The following is a 26,181-nucleotide window of genomic DNA, read 5'->3' as shown; positions in this document are numbered from 1 at the left end:
GGCTATGCTACCGCAAGGCTCACTTTGAGCTATGAATCTGGGAATAAAATGGGTTGTATTGAATTCTACTAGCTGCTATTGTTTCTGTCCATGGGCAAAACTCCCAGCTTTGGTGTCTGATCAGAGAAACTTTGTGAGGGCTTTAGAGGAATTGGCATGGCAATGTGCTTCAATCTTTAGAGAAACCTGTGGATTTGGCATTCTGTTGTTGTAATATGTTTGACCTTTCAGGTTGAAGTTTAATTTGTGCATGGGATGTATTTGTTTTTGCATCATAATATCATGCAACACAATGAATCTTCTTATGCCTTTCAAGTCACATGTGGTGCTGACTGTGTAGGTCTGTTAGAGCTGGATGAGGAGGGGCTGTTTATCAAAGTTCAACGTTTCCTTGTGTTCTTTCTTCAGGCATCATAGCTCTGATTTCCATCTCTCATGCACTCCTCCATCATGCAAAGCTTAAGAACACGGTGCCCTTCTTTCTTGAATCAGGTATGTTTCTCCTTTACCTCCTCTTAGTACTTTTAGCCACTTTGGATGCTAATTCAGTGCTCTTTCGCTTGCACTTTAAAGAATTTAATATCTAAAACACAACATGACCTACTTGTTCGACTGAAAAAGAAGAAAGCGAATCCAAATCAAACAGCGAAGGTTAAGATTTCCAATATATTATTAAGTTTCTTGTCTAGTTTCAGATATATTGGACACTTGCCTTTATGAGGAAAAGGTTGGTTTCAATCTTTCTGTTGTAGTCTGCTGCTGGGTTTCTAGATGAAGTTACTCTTACAATATATAGTCGGGATGATACAAAGGCGTGCCTGGCATTTTGAGGCTTTTGCAGGTACGCAAGAATGGGGGAACCTTTTTGAATTCACAGACCATAAAAAAGATAGTAGATTATGGTGGCACACTCACCATGTCAGCACGGGGTCTTCAGATTGCTGTTGGATCAACAGAAGTCTTGCATATGTTGGAAGAAAAACCCCAATACTTGAAATCAAAAAAGCTAACTAAAACAGCTGCTTATATTATGCAGGTGAGCAGTGCTTATATTTTGAATTGCTGTAGATTGAAGGACCCGTGAACCTAGATACGAGGCTTTAACTTGCTGGCTTTTAATGTGTATTACATTCATAAGTTGGTTTTATTGATTACCCAGATCTTAGACAAGGAAGCTGTTGCTGCAGCAAAAGTTGAAAGAGCTGTACCAGACCTAAGGCCCGGTGGTGTAGTGCAACTTAAAGTTGTAAGATCATTCTCCTCTTAAATATTTATATTTTTCAGCTTCAGGTTGGAGTGTTATACATCCCCTGTCATAATAGTGGCATGTTTTGGCCATGAAGGGAAAAATAAGGCGTACGGTTGTTTTATTGTATAGATTGCAACTGTGCGTGCAGGAGGTGCCAGAGAACAAGAGAAGAGTTTCTTCTTTTCGAGGTATATCAGGTTGTGCTTTACATTACTTTCAACATTTTCCAACCTTGTTATATGTTTTACACACATCAAGGATCTATCAAGGATTGCATTAAATTTCATTATCATGGGAAATCTTACATGTGTGGACCATGTCCTTATTTCTAGTTTCCCTTATACTCTTTTATCTTTCCATGTTAGTACCAACTTATTGAAATAGAAAAGAAGTTTCCCATGCAAGAAGATCATATTCCACTATTCGAGTGTTAACGATACTCTCTCCCTCTCTCCCTCTCAATTTCAACTTGAGAGCTTCAGCACATTGCCTTGCTACTAAACATTCAATAGGACTCTTGATCTTTGAAGGCTTTAAAGACAATGTGTTCTTTTAAGGTCCTAGATTTTGAGACATGTTTTAGCATGCTAATGTTATGTTGTAAATATTATATGCATACTCTCTCATTCTCTCATAAAGCCCACCTGATTTTTTACACTCCCTGCTGTACTCATGTCCTCTTGAGGGAAGATAATGCAGTCTAGACTTACTCCTTTAATCAACATCAAGAGTTCCTTTTTAATCAGGACAACACTTGCTCTTGTATATAGATGTCATCCTAGAAAGTACCTCAACAAAGCTAGCTACAAAACAAATTCTACTAAAACCCAAAGCCGAGAATGACCAATTCTTTGCTCTGGCTAAATGTCGCAGGCACAAATGGCTCACATGGAAGGTGCTTCTTCGTGCTCTCTTTCTACTCGTTAGACAAATATTAGTCGCTTAATTTTTTTTCCAACAGACGTACGAAAAAGATTTCCAGGAACTCTGTGTTGTAGATCCTATGAGGGCCTTCACATTCAATGATGTCAAGAAATACCGCGAGAACTTCAACAACCTAGTTGGAGCTGGGACGACCAACTACATATACAAAGGCATTCTATCGGACGGTACAGAGGTGGCTCTAAAGCGGTAATAGAGGAAGTGGAACACAATGATGTAGAAGTGAGCTTTTGCTTTCAGGTAGATAGGATGCTTTGCTCTTCGGCTATAGTCCCGTTCACATTTTTGTAGATGGGATTGTAAATGTTCATATAAATCTTCTCTGGTGGGCAAACACATTCCCCAGTGCGGCTACTGCCATGGCAACAATAATGGCATATGCCCACGTCTGGCTAGTTGATTTTGAGAGCTTTGGCATTCTTGTTGGTAGCAGTAATAAATACAGCTTTGTTGGTGGTGTTGATAGCCACCATGATTGATGCCTACACAGGAAATCTGTTCCCAAAAAACTTGGTGCTATCGTTGGAGGATGGCAATAACCCGCAAAGGTAATTCAGCTTTCCTCATCCACATATTGTGACTACTGTCCTCCCCTCCCACCTCAGGTAGAGTAATTTCTTCCCCTCCTTTCCCTATATTTTAATTTGCTTCATCATTGCAATGAATGGAGGGTAAATGAAGGACATGTGGCACAACCTTTGATTGACACGTCAAACTCTTCCTTAAGGAATATAAGATGCACGATGCATGATTAAAAAACACGAAAATATTCAAGTCTTACCATGAAATACCCATTGGACTATTGAAACATGTGGACTAGGGCCAATCCCCTCATCAGGCATTTGAATTGAAATAGGCGAATAAGGCTCCTCGTGCACTTGTGACATGTGGCATTGGGGAGATTAATTGGTCCCATATACAAAGATGCAAATTGTGGACCTTGTATATAAGGGCAGATTGAACCTCTCCTCAAACATCCGGTCGGCCTTTTGTTGGTATGTAGAGCACGTGGCTATGCGGATTGGGACCTCTACACCTGGTGCATACCTTGTGACACGTGGCATGTTCTGTGGGTGCCAAACATTGGTAAGAGAGCAAGGAATGGCTTGCGGCCTGTGTGGACTACACATGACAACTATCAACGGCAGCGGACTGCTCACACGTGTAGGATGTGGTGCCCGCGTGTGCATTGATTTGTGATGATCATTCTAAAGGTGACTACTATTGTGGATACAATAAAGATTACATGTGCGGGGGGCTAAACTGCAGTCTGTCGCTCAAACGTTCAGAGCGGACTACTACAATAATTTTGTTGAAATGTGAAGGTGGCTGGTGCAAGAATTGATGGTATGCACATATGACATGTTGGGCTTAAGTGGACCTTGGATATAAGAGCAGATTGAAGCCTTCCTTGAACATCTCACTGCCATTTTGTTGGGATGTAGACAAGGTTCTATGCGGCTATGAGGCAGAGATTGATACCTCGCACCTGGTGCATTGTTTGTAACATTAGGCATCCTTTGTGGGTGCCAACACATATGATAGAAGCACAACCGTGCATACATTTTAATACTTGTGCATGATTCATAATAAAAAATAAAAAATTACGCATGTTTTAGAATACAACTGATATTCGAACCAATTAAACTTTGTGTGCACATGGATCTTACTCAGATTAAGTCCTCTACAAATAGTAGAAGCACATTGATGCATATTTTTTATCACATGCATGATGCATGCTAAAATACAAGAAAATACACATGTTTTAGATATCCGACCCACATGGGACGCACATAAAACTTTGTGAGAACATGAATAATAGTCAAATTAAGGCTTAGGAAAAGTATCATACCCATCGGACACATACACACATGGTATAAGCATATCGATGCATATTTTTTTAGCACTTATGCATGATGCATGATTAAAAGCTAGGAAATATACATTGCCCAACCATGCAAATGATATCCAAGTTACATGAAACTTTGAGAGCATATGCATATCAAAATTGGTGAATTGTACTGTTGCAAGAATTGAAATAAAAACCCTACAAATCTAGCACTTTACTACTTACCTTGCGGAATACCAAGATTGGCTATACATTCCATACCCCTTCTTGCGATGGATTTGTAACTCACATCTGACTACCTTGCAGTAGCCAAAGGATCATGGCACCAAGGGGAGGTGTTGAGAGTTGTGGTGCCATGAGCACATAATTAGAGGCTAAGGTATGGTATAGGAAAGAATTAAAGTAGCCACCCTAGGATGTGGACTACATGATGTGGAGATGTGGATTGAGGATATCCACAAGGACAGATGTGGATGAGAGGATCCCACATGGTTGACTATTCAAAGGGAACTCTCTTTATAAGAGGCCTATCATGTATTGTTGAGCACACACATTGCAATAGAGGAATGCACATTCACTCAAGATTCTGTTTATGAGTCTATATCTCAATTAGAAATGAGTTAGACTGTAGCAAAAGCAATGATATATGATAAAACATTTTCATTGGCCCATAGCCTGCCAAAATCCGTCACATACATCTTGACTCAAGCCACAATGGCCGTAGATCTAAGACCAACTTACACTTGATGTTTGAACGCTGATTGAGACCCTGTGGTGAGCCAAGCCCTTGTAGACATAGGGGCCTATCTTCTAGATGGGTGACTAGTGCTTGCACAACGTAGGCTCGAGTGGCTAGCCCCTTCTTGAGCCAATTTTTGTAATATGATCCCCCTCTTTTTTGGCAAAGCTGACCCCCTTTTGTAATATATTTGACATTTTCTTTTATAAAAAAAAACATTTTCATTAAAACTTAGCTTCCAAATTTGCCACATGTTATTTCCTACAACTCAACATCAAATCACACTAAGTCCAATATGGCTCAATAGCCATCAGATATGACCCTTTGACTATTCGAGATGCCAAGAATTGCCTAGCGCGATTGTCTACTAATGGAGCCTCTCTAGGTTTTTATGACCATTGACAGACTCAATTCTAGAGGTTTGACACATCGGTCAAGTTTGCACCTCCAGAACTCGCCATCATCACCTACTGGAAAGGCAACTTGTCACAATCAATACCTTCGCCTTAAGGATTAATCATTATCTAATCATTATTTTCTCGTAGACTTGCACTTAAGGATCGTCATCATTAACAACCACCTTTCTAGAGTACCATGTAAAGGCACCTTGACCTCAAGAACAGCAACAGTCCGTACAGTACAGACTTTACAGCTGTACGGACAACTGATGTCAGCTGTACGGCAGATGTACGAACTGTATGGGCTGTACGGTGCTGATGCATCAGGAACATGTACGGAATCAGTACGACGATTGTACGAAAGGCGCTCGATGTACGTCGACTGTATGGAAGGCGCTCGATGTACGGAATCAGTACGGCGACTGACGACGTTGCAAGTACGTACGGCGGCAAACAGTACGGTACAACGGCAAACAATACGGCTGATTGTACGGCAGATGTACGAAATTAGTGAGCAGGGAGCAGGCGTACGGCGCAGGGTGTACAGCACCTCAAGAATTGAAGCGTGGGCTGCTGTATGGACGGGAGCTGAGAGCAGATTGGCGCTGGTATGGAAGTTGTTTACGGAACAGCCAACGAGCTGTACGGAACAGCCAACTATGGCTGTACGGAATGATTCGCAGGTAGGTAGCTCTCGGAAGCTAGTACGGAACAGCCAACTATGGCTGTACGGAATGATTCGCAGGTAGGTAGCTCTCGGAAGCTAGGAGTAGGATCTTGCTCTGATACCAAATGTTAGAAATGAGAGAGTGAGAGAGCAGGAAGCAAGAGAGCTGAACGTAGTGCTTGCAATAGAAGGAGTGACTAATACAAGGAGTGGGATGGGTTTTGTCTAAGTGACAAAACCTTATCCTTCACTAACCGTAGTTAGTGGACTAACTGTGGTTAGGAAAAACCTTTAAATGAGGGAAAAGTGCCCCTAACCTACTTATTACATTACATTACATTGGTCACTGCTGAATTATAATAATAATTCTAACACCTTGGATATGTGAATATTAAAGGGGTATTGAGGCCCTTTGATGCGCATGTGACAGGTGGAATATTGGGGAGAAATCCCATATGCAAAAAGAATAATGAATGTTCCTTGATGTATAAGCAAGTAATGGGTAGACCTTCCTTCAGTCCCGCCGGCCTTTTGTTGGGGGTTGGAGGAGGTTAAGCGTGGCTAGGAGGCGAGGGCATGGGACCCCCTCGGACTCGGCGTATCCAGTAGGAGGCTGCCATGTGGTAGCTATCCTACATAAAGGGCCTCTAAAATAGCCCTTTTCCTCCCTCCATTACAGTCCCATGCCACATGCCCCTCTTCCTTGCACTAAAAGCATTTATTGGCCTTCATCAAGGCTTTCCTTTCCTCACGTGACAGCCAGTTGGAGCTTGGCCTGTCATGCTTCTTCCCTTTGTCAAATGGCTACTTGGAATTGCTTCCTTGCTTCCTTGAAGCTCTTAGAATTAATTTTTTATACCTGCTGGTCTTTCCAAGCAACAATGCATCAGATGTGGTAGCATTCTCAATCAGCTGAGACATGTTGGTTACCTTGGTTTTGTGCAATAGTCTCTAATTTCCTTTGGCAGCCCACCACAATATTTTCTCAATCTGCTCTGACAAAGGCACATGCCGATAAGAGCTATCTAGCAAGAGGGCTTCCCAAAACATTTTATTGTACTCTTTCAAGTTATGACAGTTGGCTGCATCCAACTTGTGCCATCTATCATAACATCCACCCCGAAGGTAGTGGTCAACCAAGTAGCTGAAAACACCTGCTTGAACTGAACCCAACTGGTGGGTGCTCTATTCTAGAGCAGCAAGTTTGTCCACCACTGTAGAGCATTACCTTTCAGGAAGGTGGCTGCCTTACACATTTTTGAGGACTCAGTGAAGTTTCCCCCTGAAAATGCTGCATCAACCTGTACAAAAGTTAAAGCCTTCAACTTGTCTTGAGCCCCATTAAAGGTCTCAAACTTCACTACTGCCCCACCCTCTTTGTAATCTTTTACCTTTCCTATGGGTGTCAGATTGTCATACACAGGTGGCTGCAAAAATGGAGGTTGCATTGCATTTGCTCCAGCATGTCTTGCACTGCCACTACCCATTAAAGGGTTTGCCAAACCAGCCCCAAGCATACCAAACATACTTGTAGGAGCTCCAAAGGTCCATAACCTTCCACTTTTCATTCCTGGCTGCATGCCAATATTGCCACACATTATGTTAGGCATTGCAAGCTACATATCCCCAGATACATTGCCTTGCATTTCTTACATCCCAAACTGAAAACCAACAAGGTAATTTCCAAGCATTTCTTGACCATCATTAGCTTGACCAGCCATTGCTTGAAATACTGAATCGCCACCAAAATGCCCTGTATGCAAAAAGGGTTGGGGAAAGGCTTGCTGCCCTTGATTTAAATTCTGAAAATCAGTCCCTTGGCCATGCATATCCATAACAGGTTCTTGAAAGGGCTGCTGCACTGGAGTACTTGTACATTTGGCATTACTGGAGGATTTCTATCCAATGGCATCATGCCAAGTGACTGCTTTTGGACCCCACTAGGCTCTCTTGCATGAGAATGCTTCTTTTTCTCCTTAGACCTCAAAGGTCCAAGAACCGTGGGTCCTGCATGAGCTGCGTGAGTGTTCCCATAGTGCTCATTAACTGTGCCTTAAACATAGCATCAGCATCCTTTGCATCCTCAGCCTCTTTTGACCCTTTTGACTGGGAGGCACTCACACCAAAAGAATTTACAGCTTGCTGTGCCTCAACATTTTGGTCATCTTGGGAGGCTCCCTCATGCACAGATTGCTCTTCTTGCTCATCTTGGGAGGACTGCCCCTCCATATCCCAATCATTATCTGTGAGAGATATTTGTTGAGTTTTGTCTTGCTGTAATCCAATTACAGTAGGCAATACTTCACCAGAGATAATCATAGGCTTGTCTTTTACCGCCCTCTTGCTGGCTTGGAGACCAGTCTCATGATTCCGTTGCCGGGACATCACCATCTTTCTTAAGGAGGTGAAATGCTTTCAATTAAAAATATTTAGCAAACTACGTTAGACATGGATTGGGAGCTAGAGTGCTCTTGCTCATGAGGAAGGATACAGATTGGACCCAAACACTTGGCGCCCCTTTCAGTATTTCTTTATTGAATAGAGAGCCTTGCAACTATACAATCTCTCCTGCACAAAGGCCATCCAAATCCCATTTTAATAATGCCAAGGACTTTTACAAGGCTGCTCATCCTCGTGAATTGTTTTGGATGAGAACTTTACACACTTTCTTCCCAAGAGGTTTTAATTTGGAAGGAAAATCAACTCTTCGTAAAAATAAAAGAACCTCTAAAAAGAACCCTTTGATGTGGAGAACTCATATCAAGCCCTTTAACATTCATCATTACCAACATAGTCATACACCTAACATCGTATGGAAACCTAAAGTTATGTTACGAGGTTGTCCTAGCTGAGAGCTCTCCTGCAATCTCACATGTAGTTCGTGAGTTGCCTCCCTCACTTCCTCTTCCTCCACTTCCTCCTCCTTTAGTTCCTTTAACTTCCTGAGTTCCAAGAGTTTTGCTTCTCAAGACTATAAAAGAAGACTACTCTACCTAGATAGATTAATGTCACTGGGTCTTTTTTCAATAAAAGTTTTTGAAAAATATAATGTTAAAGTTCTTTTTAAACTTCAATACACCTTGGAAAACTTCTCTTTTGAGGATTTGAATCTAAATAAGCTCCATTATATACAACTTAAAACTTCGTTGGATCGCTTCTTAAAAGTAAAAGCTTCCTTTCAAAGCAAAGAAGTCTATCTAAATAAGGAACTCTTGATTTGTATTTTTACTTCTCCCTCACTTGACAAGATAGGCTTAAACTCCATTTTGAAGTCTCCTGAAGTAATGGATTCTCTCCCTCATTTTGTGAGAAGAATTTGGAAGCATCTAGTAGTAGCTTGGAAGTATGTAAAAACTTGAGGACAAAAGGCTTTCAACTATGGAGAGATAGGTAAAAGGCTTTCAGAGCATTCAAAATCTTCTATCCTTAAAGAACCTTGTTGTTGTAAAAGTAAGAGATTCCAAAGCTTTATTGATGCTGATTTAGGACATGTAGTCACAAGTGATACCTCAATTTTGCTTTCTAGTAACCTAAGAGACCTTTTCATGAAAGGCACAAAATTTCGATTGTACTCTTTTAAAGAGTCTTGCCTTTTAAAAGCTATCGATAAGGGAATCTCAAAGTTTGTTTTGCAATTAGAAGAATGTTTAGGAGTTAAAAATATCTTATCAGAATGGAAAGGGAAGATTTTGAAGAAAGTTGCTTTGAAACTAGAAGAAGTCCCTTCGGTTATTTGCTCAAAGAAAAGTAACTATCTTTCTAAAGAAGATGAAACTCTTGTTCGAAAATAGTTTTGTCATTTCTTATGTGGACAAATGTTCCAATAACTTTGTTTTTATTTGCAAAAAGTTTTACTTAGAATGTCTTTTGAGAGAAGTGAACTCGTCTGCCAAAACTTACGCCCTTGCCTTAGTTTCTCAAAAGGATTTGATATCAAAACATCAGAGTTTTTGCGAGTCTTCTGGGTTTGTTTGCAATCCAAGCATACCTTTTCTTTGTGCTGCTTGGAAGTTTCACAAAACTCCAAAAAAGCCAAGATTTATTGCAGCTGCTTGTGAGACTACTTTGACGAATGTCTCTGAATGGCTAAGCTACTGCCTCAAAGCCTTGTTGCCTAGTGTCCATGAACTTTGGAGGGACTTATTAAAAGAGGCAGATGTCCCCTTGAACTCAAGCTGGATTTAAAATGACTCTGTAGGAGTGATTCTTGTTGTAAAATTTTTTAATTCCTCTCGAAGCATTTAGGAAAAAGAGTCTCCTATTCTCCTTCAAACCTATGATTTTACAACCTTTACACAAAGATTGAGCTAGAAGACCTGAAGTTTAGAATTAAAAAGCTAGTGGCTGAAGTTTTCAAGCTGAGATTTGACAAAGATAGATGCAAAGTGCTAAAAGTTGAGAAAACAGCCTTATGCTTTGACTTTTTGTGGCTAAAAAATAAAGATCATGACATAGGTTCTAAAAAGAAAAGATACACAAAGGTAGTAAGTGTAGAAGATGTTTGCTCTTGGATAGATTTTCTTTTAGATAATCTTTACATCACAATAGGTGATTCTTTGTTTCAACAAGTTATAGGAATCCCTATGGGCACTAATTGTGCCGTCTTTTTAGCAAAATTTTATCTTGTCACTTATGAATTTGAGTTTATGCAATGTCTTATTTCTATCAATACCTGCCCTATCATATTACATAAGCTTAGTCAAGTTAGGCGTTTTATAGATGATTTATTTGTACCAGATGTTCCTAACTTTCAAGACTTTATGTACAAAGACGCTAGAGCTTTTGGAGAAGGAATCTATCCTCGTGACTCTTGTGAACTGAACTGCACTTCAAGAGGGGATTCTTGTGTTTTCTTAGATCTTAGACTTTCTCAATCTACCATAGGATTAGAGGTTGATATATACGATAAACGTGAACAACCTGAATATAGTGGTTTACACATTATAAAAAGGCCTCACATTGACTCAAACATTTCTGATTTGGCAAAATATGGAGTCATTTCTTCCCAATTCCATAGATTTTCCTGCCTTTGTACAACTAAGGAGTCTTTTATCACTCAATGTAGTAATTTGATCACTTTACTATTACACAAGAGGTATAATCCAAGGAAAATAATGAAAAAAGTTCGCACATTCTTAGATATGAAGTCTTTTACCTATGGTGTTTCGTCCTTAGGTTTGTTTAGAATGATTGAACATAAGCTGAAAACAAAAAGCGGGGAGCTGAATAGCCCGTTTTTCTTTTAGTTTCAAAAGAGAGTTTGTTTGAGTATACTTGTGCTTTCTAAGTTAGAAATGTATTTTTGCCTCTTTGCAGAAACGAGACATAAGTGTAAAGGGCCATTTAGCTTTTTATGTTTTAAATAAGAGAGAGAGAGAGAGAGAGAGAGAGAGAGAGAGAGTTTCTAGTTTTTTGGAAGTTTTTGTTTCTTGACTTGCTTGTTTATTTTTGCTTAAGTCACCTACTTCGTTTCTTCTTTATTTCTTGTTTTCATTCTCTTTTGTTTATTTGACGTATTTTAGTAAGCACTGGGTTTGCCCAAGAGACTCCGCGGGTCTTTAGAAACCCTGTATAGCTGCTTATGCTTGGGCACTGATGATGACATAAGTGTTGCTTTGCTTGCTAAGTATGTCCTCCTTTTGTTTTTCATAAAAGTTTTTGTTTACCTCTTTTTTCTTCTCTTTCATTTTCTCTTTTATTTTCTTTGTAGATTTAGAACAAGAAAAATTCTAAATTTGTATGATTGGACTTATTCTAGTCTTACAAAGGTATATATATCTTCCTTGCTTAATTCATCCACGCAAGGAGGCTGGCCTGGTGAATGCCACGTGGCATGCCCACGTCCCCTTGGTCTTTAATTTGCCCCTAGGCCCTCTGGTCAACTCCAATGACCAATTTAAAGTTTATTTTCCCCTTTCCCTCTCTATGGGAACCAAACCAACGGCCAACTTCGGGTCCTAAGGGTACTTTGCCCCCTATTTGGACTTATTCACTAATTCACCCCCAAAGGACAATTCCCTAAGGGATAACATGACTGGGGGTCTGATCAGATAAAACTGCAGCAAGATGTAAGCAGTTTTGATATCTAGAGCCCTAGGAAATTTGATTATATATATATATAAAACATGACTGTGGGTCTGATCAGATAAAACTGCAGCAAGATGTAAGCCTTTTTTATATCTAGAGCCCTAGGAAATTTGGGTATTGCATCCATGCTAGACTATTGTTCTGGTTCCCTGACCCAGATCTGCAGACAGGGGTCTGCAGCTGCAATGAAGGAATCGTCCTCGGGCTTCTCATATATCAGATATTTGTGTTGGGCTGCCTCACGTGAATCTGCGACTCTGCTAAAAGTACAAGATGCCCAGACCCCCGTCTGGTCTCCTATCAGGCCTTTAAGACTGCCTATGCTGTCAGATCCTGGTCTGCTATTCTGACCCAACACTGGGTCTGCCACCCCCAGTCCTACCATTCTGTCCCGCATTGTTACACAGAACCAAAATCCTCTGAATCAGGCTGCTCCAAGTGCCAGCTACGCTCTGGTCTATCCAATCACCCCAGTCTGTTCTTTGCCCCCGCACACGTAGTCCAATCATTGGCCAGACTGTGTACAGAGTCTGGTCTCTCTCTTTTCTTTTCTTATGTAGGAGGCTGCCACAATTACACTCCACCACTCCAGCAAAGTTCTTCTTCTGCCCTTAATATGGGCCTCAAATAAAACCCTGCCTTAGTCTGTACAATCCATCATTTATTGAGCACCCATGATGGACTCCAGACACAATCAAACTTATAAATTAGCCAGCGCTCAGGTAAACATACATGGAAGAAGCTTTTCCTATTACCACTAACACAATGGAAACCAAAGCTTACTCGTTCTTCCCAAATCATGAAAAACAATCTTGAAGAAAGACACAGCCACTCACAACTGGAAGGTTCACATGGCGAAGTTCTACTCTGATAGCACTGAGACAACTCTTCCTCAAGTTAGCTACCCTGATCATTTTCATTGAACGAGACCCTGATCATTTTCATTGAACGAGAAAATTCTAAACTCGCCGCCCAACCATAGAGCTCTTCCAGCAGACCCTTGAGCACATAGAGGTCACAGGTAAGGTCTATGTCCTAAACCTATCCCCATAGACATCCACGTCTCATGCAATGGGCATCCCCTCTCTCTCTCTCTCTCTCTCTCTCTCTCTCTCTCTCTCTCTCTGTCTCTCTTCTCTCTATCGTTTTCTCTCCCCTCCCCTCTCTCTCTCTCTCTCTCTCTCTTTCTCTCTCTCTCTCTCGCCTAACGTCTCTCTCCCCCCCGCTCTCTCTCTCTCTCTCTCTCTCTCTCTCTCTCTCTCTCTCTCTCTCTCTCCCCTCGTCGCTCAGCCCCCTCCCCCTCGTCGCTCAGCCTCCCCCTCCCTCGTCGCTCAGCCCCCTCCCACCCCCTCGTCGCTCAGCCCCCTCCCACCCCCTCGTCGCTCAGCCTCCCCCTTCGTCGCTCGCCCCCTCCCTCGTCGCTCAGCCTCCCCCTCCCTCGTCGCTCAGCCCCCTCCCTTGTCGCTCAGCCTCCCCCTCCCTCGTCGCTCGCAGCCTCCCCCTCACCGCCGCTCAGCCCCCTCCGTTGTCCCTCAGCCTCCCCCTCCCTCGTCGCTCAGCCCCCTCCCTCGCCGCTCAGCCCCCTCCCCCTCCCTCGTCGCTCAGCCTCCCCCTCACCGCCGCTCAGCTCCCTCCCCCTCACCGCCGCTCAGCCCCCTCCCTTGTCGCTCAGCCTCCCCCTCCCTCGTCGCTCAGCCCCCTCCCTCGCCGCTCAGCCCCCTCCCCCTCCCTCGTCGCTCAGCCCCCTCCCACCCCCTCGTCGCTCAGCCCCCTCCCCCTTGTCGCTCAGCCTCCCCCTCCCTCGTCGCTCGCCCCCTCCCTCGTCGCTCAGCCCCCCCGTCTCCTGTAGCTCTACTCTGCCCCCCTCCCGTAGCTCTACTCTGCCCCCCCCCCCCCCCGTAGCTCCACTCTACTCCCCCCCCTCCCGCAGCCTCTGCACCACCCCCCCCTCCCGTAGCCTCTGCCCCACACCCTCCCGCAGCCTTCCCGTGGTCTGAGGGCCCTTGTCTGCTGCAAGCCTTGGCTTGCCGCTGGCCTTGCGCAGGCCTGTGCACCCCTACAGCAATGCTGAACAAGATCTGCCTCCCCTGGAAATCGTGCACTTGAACAAGTCCTACAATGGCCCACAAACCCAAACAGTCTCCGAAGCCAATTGTGGGAGAGATCACAAAGCGCATCTCAAGGAGTGGATTAGCAATTGACAGCCAACCAGCCCTGAAAACATCGGGTGCAATGGATACCAATGCAGTTCTTTCTCCCGCAGCCATCATCTCTACTCCAATCACTGCCCCCCCCACCACTGTACCACTCAGCCTGCCCCCCACAGGAGAGGGTCACAGTCCCTCACCCCCCACACAGCTCCCTTCTGTCTCCACCACTCTTATGTCCCCCCTTCCCCTCACCCAGCAGCCTTTCTCCACTCCTCTGCCATATACAGCTAGCCTATCGCCCACGCCCCCACAGCCATATGCCATGTCCCAGTTCGCACCCCCCCGTGTCCCACCTGAGACGATAGATTACATCTTTACGGAGCTACATCGACTACGGGATCATACCGTAGCACAAGACCAGCTTATTCAGAGCATGCGCCAGGAGATCACTCACCTTCGTCAGGAGGTTGTCTCTCTCACTGCTACAGTCACAGTGGCCCCGCGCACTACACCAGAGGTAGAGGAGCGGATCGCTACTATCCAGACTGCTATTGCGGAGACTACCAGATGGGTGGACATTGCGAGACGGGCACCCAAAGCAGCAGCCTCAGCCACCATCGCTGAGCAGGAACAGAGGGCCAGTAAGGCTCTCAACATCCGAGTACGAGGTATCCCCCGCGCAGATTCACTCACCCCCTTAGCGGACGCGACTGCTTTTGTGACCTCTACCCTCAGCCTCGTCGAGCATGGGATTGAGCATGCATGGTGCACACGACGGGACCCCACGCGCCCACAGCCACTCATCATCCGATTCAGGGATACTCAGGCTCGACTTGCAGCACTCAGTCAGCGTGCTACACTACGGGACCACCCTACTATCTTCATGGATGAGGATCTCACACCTATGCAGGTGGAAGAGCGGCGCACCCTGCTTCAGTAGCGAGATGTAGCCCGTCAGGAGGGGAAGTGGGCTGTCGTTCGAGATGGCCGCCTGTTAGTTGGCCCCCGCCGCCGAGCCCTACCAGGTACTCCAGACACGGTAGCAGACTCCCCCCCCAAATAGGGAGACATGGTCTATGAGACTTAGACTCAGCACACAGTACCCTTGGCATGCACCGTATGGAACTGTATTGGTACCCTATGGTCTGACCCTGGGAACTTCTCAGAGTCATACACTGGACGCGACATCGTTTTCTATATAGAGACACATGAGAGCCCCGAGCGCCCTCTCCCCTTGGTCAGTGGCTATACCTGCGAGTCAGTATTCCGTGAGGAGACCAGATATACTGGGGGGGTCCGAGGGTCAGGCGGAGTTGCAGTACTCCTTCGCTCAGCGCTCACGAGCTTGACATCCGTGGTTAGACGGGATGTCCATGCCCGTTACCTATGGCTCCGATTCCGACGCCCCTCCACACGCGACCTCTTTATTGCAGTCTGCTACTTTCCTCCTGAGACGTCACATTTCGCACGGATGCTTCGCGAGGATACGGGGGTATCCCCCTATCTAGATCTCTACTCAGACATTGTGGAGTTCTCTAGACGCGGAGAGGTCCTCCTAGTTGGGGATTTCAACGCAAGGACAGGTGCTCGTCAGACATCACTCTTGGACTTCCACTCAGATCCGGTCCTATTACCTGAGATGGACACAGAGGACTCGGGCTTCCCTCGCTCCTCGGCTGACAGTCGCGCTCCCGTTACTGGGTATGGGCAGGCTCTTTTGGACCTTGGACGTATACATGATCTGGTCATCTACAATGGACTAGATCGGTGGCCTGCCTCCTCTGGTTTCACATGTTTCCCACATGGCGGAGGAGCCAGTGTCGTCGACTATATTCTGGGATCTCCTGCTTTAGCCCCACAGATCACTGACTTCCGCATTGCACCCTTACCCCCAGGAGCCGATCACACTAACCTTTTCTTTCATATACTTGCGTCCCGAGCCCCTCCCAGCCACACCCCGCACTACACTACCTATCATGATATACACTTCGATCATAACCTCTCACGTGATTACTCAGCCCACCTAGCCTCCCTCCTCAGACACATAGGCACCATACCCTCTCTAGATCACCGAGCCACCCTTATCACCCACTCCCTTCACAATGCAGCCCGCCACATCTTTCCTTCCACTACCCGGTCCACCCGCCCTCCACCCGTTGGCTCCACCCCTTGCAACAGATGGTATGATGACGAGTGCAAAGCATTACGCCGCACACTCCGACTCACGACCCAACGAAACGCTAGGGCCAACCCACGTCTCACCAGGGATTATCGTCGACTAGTCCGTCGCAAGAAGCTAGCCTTCCTGCGCCAGAATGAGGATACGCTACTGAACATTCTGTTTAGTAGCAACTCCAAGGATTTCTGGAGGAAATTCCTAGAACATCGATCCCCCTCCCCCTCACGGACACTTCCCTCTGGCACACCTACGCACACACACTCTATGATATCCCTGATCAGCCTCCTCCCGACCTCTCAGCCACCCCCCGCCCCAATTCTTGTATCCTCTTCACAACCCAGGGAGTCACCCACGGAGCGCATAAGCTTCATAACGGTCGAGCTAAGGATCATGAGGGCCTATGCACAGAGTTTGTTGCCTATGGCATCAAAACTCTAGCCCCCATCCTGGCAACGCTGTTCAATGAAGCTGTCTGCCACGGGTTCCCCAGAGCCTGGACCCTGAACACTATCACACCCATCCACAAAGCAGGAGATCTCATGGATCCAGGGAATTACAGGACCATCATGGTTGGACATGTTATGTCCAAGATCTATGCATCAGTGTTAGATGGTGAGGTCAGTGCTCGCGCAGAGATGCAGGGGCTCAGGGCATCCGGACAGGCCGGCTTCAGGACGGATCACTCGACTTACGATCACATTTTTACACTTAGAGGGATCATTGAGGAGGCCAGATACAGGAGACAGAGAGTATATTGTTGCTTTGTGGATTTCCGCAAGGCATTCGACACCGTTCCCCGCGCTTGACTCATCAGACGTCTGTAGGAGTTAGGCTACGACTCGGCGATTATCTGGGCAGTAGTAGCTCTCTATGAGCGGGTGACGGGGCAGGTCAGCAGGATTGGCACCAGCTGGACCCCAGAGATCAAGAGCACTATCGGAGTCAAACAAGGATGTCCCTTGTCACCGACTCTATTTGGCCTCTACATCGACGAGCTCGAGACCACCATCAGGACACTCAGAGGTGCAGGCTGCTCTCTTGCGGAAACTGCCATCCAGATTCTCCTATACGCAGACGATGTAGTACTACTTTCCTCTTCTGCTACTGGTCTTCAGCGACACTTGGATGGACTTTAGGTCTTCTGTGATACACATGACTTGAAGGTCAACCTTGGGAAAACCAAGGTGATGATCTTCAACACTTCCAGACCCGCTATGCACCGAGAGCAGTTCCTCTTCGCCGGCGACCCTGTTGAGATAGTTGACTCCTACACATACTTGGGCGTTGTCTTCTCAGGCCCGATCTTTACGATGCGTCCGGCCATGCAGGCCAGGATCAGCCGGGGATACGCCGCTCTTGCCAGGCTGGAGCGACAGTGCTACCACTCCTACTTCCAGGACCCGCGGACCAAGTCTCCTTTTTGATTCTTTGGTCCGCCCAGCAGGCATGTACGGTAGCCCTTGGTGGGGAGTCGACCTTTAAGACACAGAGTGGGCTCGAGTTGAGCGCCTACAGATACTGATGTTTGCTCGGATGATCCGTAGCAAACCATCAGTACCACACCAGATCATTCTAGCAGAGTTCGGTGCCTCACCCCTACAGCTTGATGTGGCTTTTCAAGCTATCACCTACCTCCACAGAGTCAGGGATTTTGGCTCCTCCGCTGACGGTCGCCTCCGCCTACCTTGGTTAGCCCTATCCTCTTTATGGCCTTATCCGTTGATGGGGACCAGCGATGCTGGTATAGTCGTCTTTCCAGTTGGTTCACCCGATTGGGCCTCGACTTAGACCGGTTGCCTCCTTTTCAGTACAGCCTCGACGCTCCACCATCTCCTCTCTCCCCCACTGACCAGGAGGTCAACCGGCTCATTCGGGCGGATCTACTCCAGCTCCACACCTGGCGGACATGGTTTCTTCACTCCGAGCTTCCTGTGAAGCTCGACTTCTACCGCCGACACTGCCTCCAGATCTCACAGGAGGGCCTCATCACACCTCCGGGTTACACACAACTTCATCTACCACATGCGCTCCGGATCTCCCTCGGTCAGTTTAGGGTCTCGTCACACCGATTACGGATCGAGAGTGGACGCGCAGAGGGTATCCCACGAGAGGACCGTCTTTGCTCACTTTGCGACTTACAGGAGATCGAGTTGGAGGAGCATTTTGCTTTCAGATGTCCTATCTATTATGCCATTCGAGGCCGATACCACTGCCTCTTCCGCAACAGATTCGGCTCCCTCCCACACATGCTACAATTCCCGGATCAGCGGTGCCTAGCCGCTTTCTTACATGAGATGACCCGCCACCGAGATACTTCTCTCTGAGCACGGCGACACGAGCAGCACACACAGCGTGAGGACACCCAGCGGCCTATCACTGACTTCTTTCAGTCACATGATACCTCTTCTCAGTCTAGCCGACGACGCGGACGTGAGCGAGAGTCAGAGCCACAACAGCTGCGTCAGCGGATAGACTCACACATCTAGGTCCATGACATCTCGTCTCTGCTCTCGGCCCGCCCCACTGGGGTTACCGTTGCCCTCATCCACAGGGCCACCCGCCGCCCCCGACGACCGGACTCGACTAGGCCGCGTGACGTCATAGGCCAATCATCTATCGCAGGGTTTTTTCCGACTTCCCATTTGACGGCCCCTTTATGATTGGTCTCTGACGATCACCACCTGCACATGTATACTGTATCTCCCCCCTCTGCCCCATTTTTGGTGCCCCCCCCTTCTTCTTCTTTGTATCATCTGGAGGTAGACACATATTTTTTGTATCAGGACTAGACACGTAGTCCTTCATAACCTCTTTTTTGTAGAAACGGTTGGTTGGCCCGTTTTGAGACCACCACCGTTATGCTCATTGTATTAGTTATCTTTAGTCTCATAGACCTTCACGGTCTCCCGAAGACTTTAATAAACTTTCTTTCTTTCTTTCTTTCTACAAGGGAGGTAGTGGACTAGCTTGCCAACCTGCCATTCCTATGGACAAGATCCACAAACCAGATGCTGATCAATGAATGTCAATGGCTGAAGCCCTGATGCCATTACTTATGAATGCCTTGTCCTCTAATCCAGATGGTATTTCTTAACCTTAGACGTACGGCCTTCCATGCTAATTGCCTCACCCTCTAGGGTATCCCCTAACCCTAGGACTAGCTACTGGCAACCATGGTTAGCCAGGGATGTAGAACTTGATCCAAAAAGTCAATATCTCACCGCCCTAAAGATCTCACATGCCTCACCTTGGAAGGGTGAGTTCTTGATGTAGGCCGACATGTCCTCATGGTAATAGTAAATCCCCAAGTGCCCACCGCTTTTCTTCTACACCAGCTTCCTCTTCAAAATCTTCTTCTCCCATTTCTAATTGTTTATGGAAAGAGTTGCCAATGATCATATCAACCAGCAAGGATGTAGACCTCACTGAGGTACTTTAAGTTCATCAATATATCAATCTTAAACAGCCTTTGTGAACTTGAACCATGGTCTGTTCAGCAAGAGGGGATGCGTGAGGTCATCCCTTGTCATCTCAAGCACAAAAGAGTTAGAGAGGAAGGTAACCCTCGAATCTGCATTGGAACTCCTTTGACAGCTTCTAGGGACATAACCTTCCATTAATCAGCCATTCTGATATGAAAGTGAACCTAAACTGTTGAGAATCAAACCAATTGCACCATGGTATTCTTGGCATGGCGTTAACTGCTGCTCCACCAGACACGAAGGTGTGGTCGCAAGTCCATCGTTGCTTCATTCAGAGTTTAAGGTGTTGCCACTCTGAAGTTTTCACGTCCATCGAAGATCTAAAAGATGGTTCTTCTTGGTGCATCAAAGCTGAGTTGTGACTTCTCCATCTTTACCACCTGCTTCAAGAATCTTGGAGAGCAGCATGTTGGGGCAGCTTATCATCCAATCTTATTGAGGGCAAGGCTCGCAAGAACCAAGCCTTCTTGGTGACATCATTAGGAGGGCTTACATTTTGCCAACTAGAACCTCCATGCAAGTGTACAACTAAAAAATGCTCTCCTTGACTGCGATCTTTGAAACTTTCCAGGTTCGCAAGAAGTCATCCTTGAGGCTTGATCATGTTTGGAAATGATTAGAAATAAATTTCCTATACCAAACATTGGCGGCATCTTCCAAGGGAGAAGGAAAAATGTGGAGGAAAGCATGCTTGTTCTCCACCCTTTGGCCTTGCAAGCCATTAGGAACTTCCAGACGTGTGCTTCAACATCCTCATATAGTTCAGCTCACAAGGGCCAAGGAGCAGATGCAGCTCACGAGGGCCAGAGAGCAGGTCAACAAGATGAGGACGAGGACGACGACGATGATTCGTATAAGTAGTATTAGTGGTAGTTTGCATATACTTCACCATATATATGCTTTTGTATATCGGCTCATTGGGGACCCACAACAAGCTATGATGTGTCGCCTTCCTACAGATGCAGAGACGAGACGAGCATTTCGCGTAGAAACAAAGCCGTGGTTTATTGAGCAGGAGGCATTGAGAGTGATCGTCAATTGGGCTGAGGTGGCTGCTCGCACGGTATAAGTCTACTCCTACTTGTAATCTTACTTTTCAAACTATTTTATTCTTGAAGTTCCAATCTAATTTCTAATTAATATGGTTTCACTCTTAGAATCAAAGCTCGAACGTCTCATCAATGGAGGTGAGTAGTGATCATGAGGGATTAGGCTTACACAGCTTCGACAAGGGCCAGGGATCAGTCGTCCCTTGAACTTCTATGTCTTCATGTGGACGTTATTGATCAACATAAGTAATCGGCCTCTCTCTCCAGAGCTGAAAGACACCATTGCTGTGGCAACACCTCCATTGGTCCCATTTGGTCCCAAGGTGGACACCATGGCTAGTGAGGTCACTAGGAAGTCGATCTAGATGTTGGTATCAAGTTGAGAAAAGGTGCAAAACCATAGGCGAGGTAAACACCAATGGGAATGACTCATACTAGTGCCAAAGTATGAGTATGGTTCTCTCACTCACTCCTTAAGATCGTCAAAATTGCTCGGCATAAGATCTATCTCCGCTTGTGGGGTGAAGGTGTTCTTTCTCTCTCTCCTTGGGGTAATGGAGGAAAAGGAATAAGTTTGTTGTTATATCTCCCTTCCCCTTCCTTTTAGTAATACAAGAGAGAAAATGACTTGCTGTGATTTCAAAAAAGAAATTTATTTTACAGCAAAGTCAAGTGTTGTAGAGTTGGTGGTACTTATCCGACTCCCGCTTCGTTTGTGTTGAGAAGACACTTAAAATGACCTCCTCTTCCTTCTCTTTTAAGCTTTTCTTCTTGTAAACTGGTATGCTCCGTTTGGGCTACTTGTTTTGAGCGGATTGGAGCTCTCGATACCATTATAGGGGGTACTTGATGGGTGGATCATCCCCTTAAAATCTTATTCTGATTTGACTTTCCGTTGGGGAGAACGGGGGGGTCCCTTTTCCTCACGGTTTAAGGATTTTAAGGGTACATTCACCGGGGGGGGGGGAGGGGGTGGTCACCCCGTTAGGACACCCCGTTCACCGTTCAGGACCAAAATTTTTTTGGAAAATCCCTTGTTTCAGAACCTCAGAGATTGGTCGGGAGGGAGATGTTTGCCTTGAGATTTCAGGGTTGTCCTGCAAGGAGGTGTTCGCAGCCCGAAATGTTTGCCTCTGCGTACCGCCGTGGTCTCATCTACAGCCTTCGTTGTCGCGCTCCTCGTCTGCACCTTCTCTTGCGACTTCCGTTGTTCGTACCTGTCGCAGGCCGTGCCTTCCCCGCACTAGTGCTTCCGCCACGATTCTGCCTGTAGCCCTCTTCTCGTCCCGCTCATGGACCGTCACCGCTCTGATACCAAATGTGAAAAACCAGACTTTTCAAGAATGCAAATGTGTGCAATGCATGCAGAATTTGAATGCCAATGGGCCCTCCAATGGGAAAGAACGCCCTCGTGAGAGTACTTGTTTCTATTTCGACGTACATGCAAGGTGGGAGAAAGAAAGAAATTTTATTAGAGTCTTCGGAAGACCGATGGGTCTATGAGATTGAAAGAAAACCTGATACAAATCACAGTAAGGATGGAGCTACTGAAACGAGCATCATCACCCGTGCTGAATCCTAAGTCTGATCATACATAATCAAATACATTTGGATGTAACAATGAAAAGAAAAGGACTGGAGCGGAGCGGAATCCTCCGTATGTCATGTCCCCCTAGATGGTGCATAGCTGGTGATGGGACGCTGGTGCCCGTCAAGGGGTGCCGTGCGTCTCGGTCTCCTAGACGAGGCTCAACGCAAGACCAGAGCCACCGTGACTCCCGTGGGACGTATCCCGGGTCTAAACAATGACGGGAGGTCCCCCAGAGTGATCTGTGTGTCCCCTTGATGTCTCGTGTGTCGTGCTGCGATCGTCAGGTCGGGGTCTTTGTCACGTCAGCGGCTAGAGACTGGACGATCAATGTCACTCGATGGGAAGAACTCTGTGATCCTGCTCTGAGAGGTGTTTGATGATGTGACCAAGCCCCGTCGCCTGAGTAAGTACTCTCTATGTCGGATTCCCTCGTGAATGAAGGCCGCGAGGCATCTCTGATCTGGGTAGGCGAGGAATCTCGAAAGGAGCCTAGAGCCGTCTCTGAAGAGGCAGTGGTAGCGACCTCGGATCTCGTAGTACACTGGGCACTTAAAAATAAAATGCTCCTCCGACTCAACCTCCTGACAGTCACACAGTATGCATAAGCGATGCTCCCTAGGAATCCCCTCTGCTCTGCCGCTCTCTATGCGGAGGCGGTGTGATGATACCCGAAACTGTCCGATGGAGATCCGTAGTGAGTGAGGCATATGAAGCTCACCCCGGTGGTGTGATGAATCCCTCCTCCGAAATGCGAAGACATCAATCTCTGTAGAAACTCAGCTTCACTGGAAGCTGCCTCGGCTCCAACCAGGTCCTAAAGGTGTGTAGTTGTAGGAGATCCTCTTGAATGACCTGGTTGGTATGTGGCCCAATCGGGATGGTGGGTGGGAGTACCGGAGGGGCATCTAAACTGTACTGAAAAGGAGGTATCCCATCGATGTGGAACCCTAGTCTCACAAACCATCTGTGAGTCCGTGCATACCAGCATCGCTCGTCTCCCTCTACTGCCAACCTCATGGAGGAATCGAGAGCCAACCATGGCAACCTCTGTCTCCCTGATGTGCAGTCCCCATATGATCTAACCTGGTGTAGATATGTGATGGTCTGAAAGGCTGCATCTAGATGGAGTGGAGAAGCATCAAACTCGGCTTGAATGATGTGATGTGGTACAGACGGTTTCCCCCGGATTATCCGTGAGAGCATGAGGATCTGCAAGCGCTCCACCCGTTGATAAGGAAAAATATGGATAGACAACCAGGAATTATGTACTTCACCACGTCAGATAGGTGAGACTTCATAGGGATCAGCTGCAACGTGGGCTCGTAGATGATGAGCTTATGAATCAGATTCCAGAACAGATATCCAGAGCACACAAATAACAAGTCAATCTCCCACACAATCTGACTAGAACACACATAGACTCTTTGAAAGAGGGGAAAGACTACACAGCCCGAAACAGACTGAACTCAGAACCTGAACTCAGAACTGAACTTCTCCCCAAAAAAAACTCAGAAAACAGTCAGCCTCAGAATACTATGAACCCACAGCCCACTGCTCAATGGGGGCCTGACATGTCAGAGATAGAGTGGACACGGTGATGGGACAAAATCTGTATCAAGTTTTTTTAGCACTATATATAGCTGTGGGTAGGCACATAGTTATCCAGGATAGGTGTGGGCTTTTGGCATTTGTGGATTTCTTCTTTCACAAGCATGATGGACTGATGTATATTTTTTTTGAGATAATAAAGTATGTTTTGCAGGGACTTCATGGGAAATGATGAAATGCAATGTGGTTGTACCAGACTTCCAGAGCAAGGGTGTCCAGTGTTGTGTGGTCAAGTGAAATGTTTTTGGGGTCATGAAAATCAAGTCATGAAGGGTTTTTTTTATATTTTCTAGAGTCAATGTGTACTTGGATTATTACCCATGTCAAGGGGCTTTTCATTTGTGTGTACGGGGGTGCATGCAAGTTTTAATGTGCATGCTAATGTGTGTGGGGATTGTGTGACTAAAGGTCCAAAATGTGCATTTAACGTGATTTGGGGAAAATGTCTTGAGAGTGGTAAAATGTCACTGATGAGGTGGCAAATTAGGCTGAGGTGGCTGGACTGATTGGGAAGGCATCGTGCTCATGCATGTGGCTACGTGATAGAAGAGGGAAGCTTCCGGTCGATGAGTAAGCATGGTACGTAGCTTGGGCTTGCAGATAAGGGAGAAGTGGCAGGAGAGAATGAGAGAGAAGGGCTGCGAAGAGCTTGTGGGCTGGTTGGAGGCCATTGCGATGGTAGGAGGCTCGTAGGGTGAAGAGGAGAGAGCAGCTGAAGGAGCGCAACTGTTAGCTGGTTGAAGGGCTACACTGTAGGCCCGTAGATGAAAGAGGGTGTGTGTGTGCATAAGTGAAGGGCTGAGCGCCTATGAAGAAAAAGGCTTACGTACGTGATGAGATGGGTGTAGGTTTCCGACTGCAGGAATTGAGTATACGAGCTCTGAGAACAAGCGTAGCCTTGCATCGGATGGCGTGCGTTGATTGAAGGCTGGAAAGAACCATACGGGCTGGAACAGAATCTGAAGCGTGGGCTTTGTACGGGCTGCAGTACGAGGTTGTACGGGGTGTAATTGTTGATCAGTACGGGCTGGTAGTACGGTGCCATGATTGCAGGCTGAACAGGCACGTACGGGTCATTAAAGATGTCTTCTATGAGCTGTACGGAGGATGGTCGTCATTAAATGCAGACTGTACGGATTACTGTGTATGTACCTACTGTCGTACGTATGATTGTACGGCTGCTTGTACGGTCCTGATGAAATCCCAGTGTCTGTAGGTGTGTGATAAGACAAGCTCGAGGTATTGTGTCAAAGGCTTTGCGGGAATCCACAAAGCAACAGTATACCCTCTCCTTTCATGATCTGGCCTACTCAATGACACTCCTGAGTGTGAGTATGTGATCCATAGTCCCATGGTCTCGCCTGAAACCGGCCTGACCCTTTGCTCTGAGGCCTCTCATCTTTGCGAACAGGCTGACCGATGCATCCAATACAGCTGCATAGATCTTGGACATCACATGTCCAATCATGATAGTCCTGTAGTTACTCGGGTCCATGGGATCCCCTACCTTGTGGATGGGGGTGATGGTGTTGAGTGTCCAAGTGCGGGGGAAGCCAAGGCAAACAGCGTCATTGAATAGCTTTGCTAGGATCGGGGCTAACGTGTCGATCCCATATGCGATAGACTCAGTGCATAGCCCCTCGTGATCCTTAGCTCGGCCATTGTGTAGTTTCAATGTCGCGTCCTTGACTCCCCCTCTGGTGAACAACGTGCAAGTGGTGGGACGAGGTGTGTGTATGAGGTCTGGAGTGGGCTGGTGTGGGACATCATATAGATGGTGTGCATACGTGTGCCAGACTCTCGTGTCGGTGGGGGGTGATGGGGACCTACGCTCAAGGAATCTCCGCAAAAAATCCTTAGAGTTGTTGCTGTACAAGATGTGCAGCACCTCCTCCTTATTTTGAGGAAGAAAAGCTTGCTTCTTCCGACGTACGAGACGTCGGTACTTGCGTACCGTGTCTGGTGTGTTCAGGAGGTGACATCTAGTTTCAAGTCGGAGCTGTCGGCGATAAGCCTTGTCCGCATCGTACCAATTGTTGAAGGGTACAGAACCAAGACCGTGTGGTGTGGGGAAAGATTTGGAGGGCAGCCTCGTGGAGTGTGCGACTAATCAGGGTAGGAGAGAGATGGCGGATGAATGCAATGTGGTGGAGAGAATGCTACGTGAGATTCACAATGAAAGGGTGATACC

General features: G+C 46.5%; 1 protein-coding gene across 5 annotated transcripts in view; it reads left to right on the top strand.

The window, feature by feature from the left end:
* Positions 1-26,181, top strand: part of LOC147884235 (pentatricopeptide repeat-containing protein At2g13600-like) — a 55,441-nt gene that overhangs the window by 1,868 nt on the left and 27,392 nt on the right. For 2 of the 5 annotated variants that reach the window (XM_087398943.1, XM_087398945.1), the window contains 4 exons: positions 409-492; positions 842-1,036; positions 1,160-1,246; positions 1,398-1,446. In XM_087398943.1, the coding sequence (XP_087255069.1) occupies positions 436-492; positions 842-1,036; positions 1,160-1,246; positions 1,398-1,446 (388 nt within the window). In that variant the 5' untranslated portion in view covers positions 409-435. Of the gene's footprint in view, positions 1-340; positions 493-841; positions 1,037-1,159; positions 1,247-1,397; positions 1,447-2,073; positions 2,740-26,181 lie in introns of those variants that run through there. The other 3 variants (XM_087398944.1, XM_087398947.1, XM_087398946.1) reach the window with 3 other exon arrangements.

The sequence above is a fragment of the Dipteris shenzhenensis genome, chromosome 27 (assembly GCF_047967505.1).
Source record: "Dipteris shenzhenensis isolate YYH24624 ecotype China chromosome 27, Dip_SZ_1.0, whole genome shotgun sequence".
Classification (NCBI taxonomy): domain Eukaryota; kingdom Viridiplantae; phylum Streptophyta; class Polypodiopsida; order Gleicheniales; family Dipteridaceae; genus Dipteris; species Dipteris shenzhenensis.
Note: the sequence above shows the minus strand (reverse complement) of the source record. Positions and strands in the feature narration are given on the sequence as shown.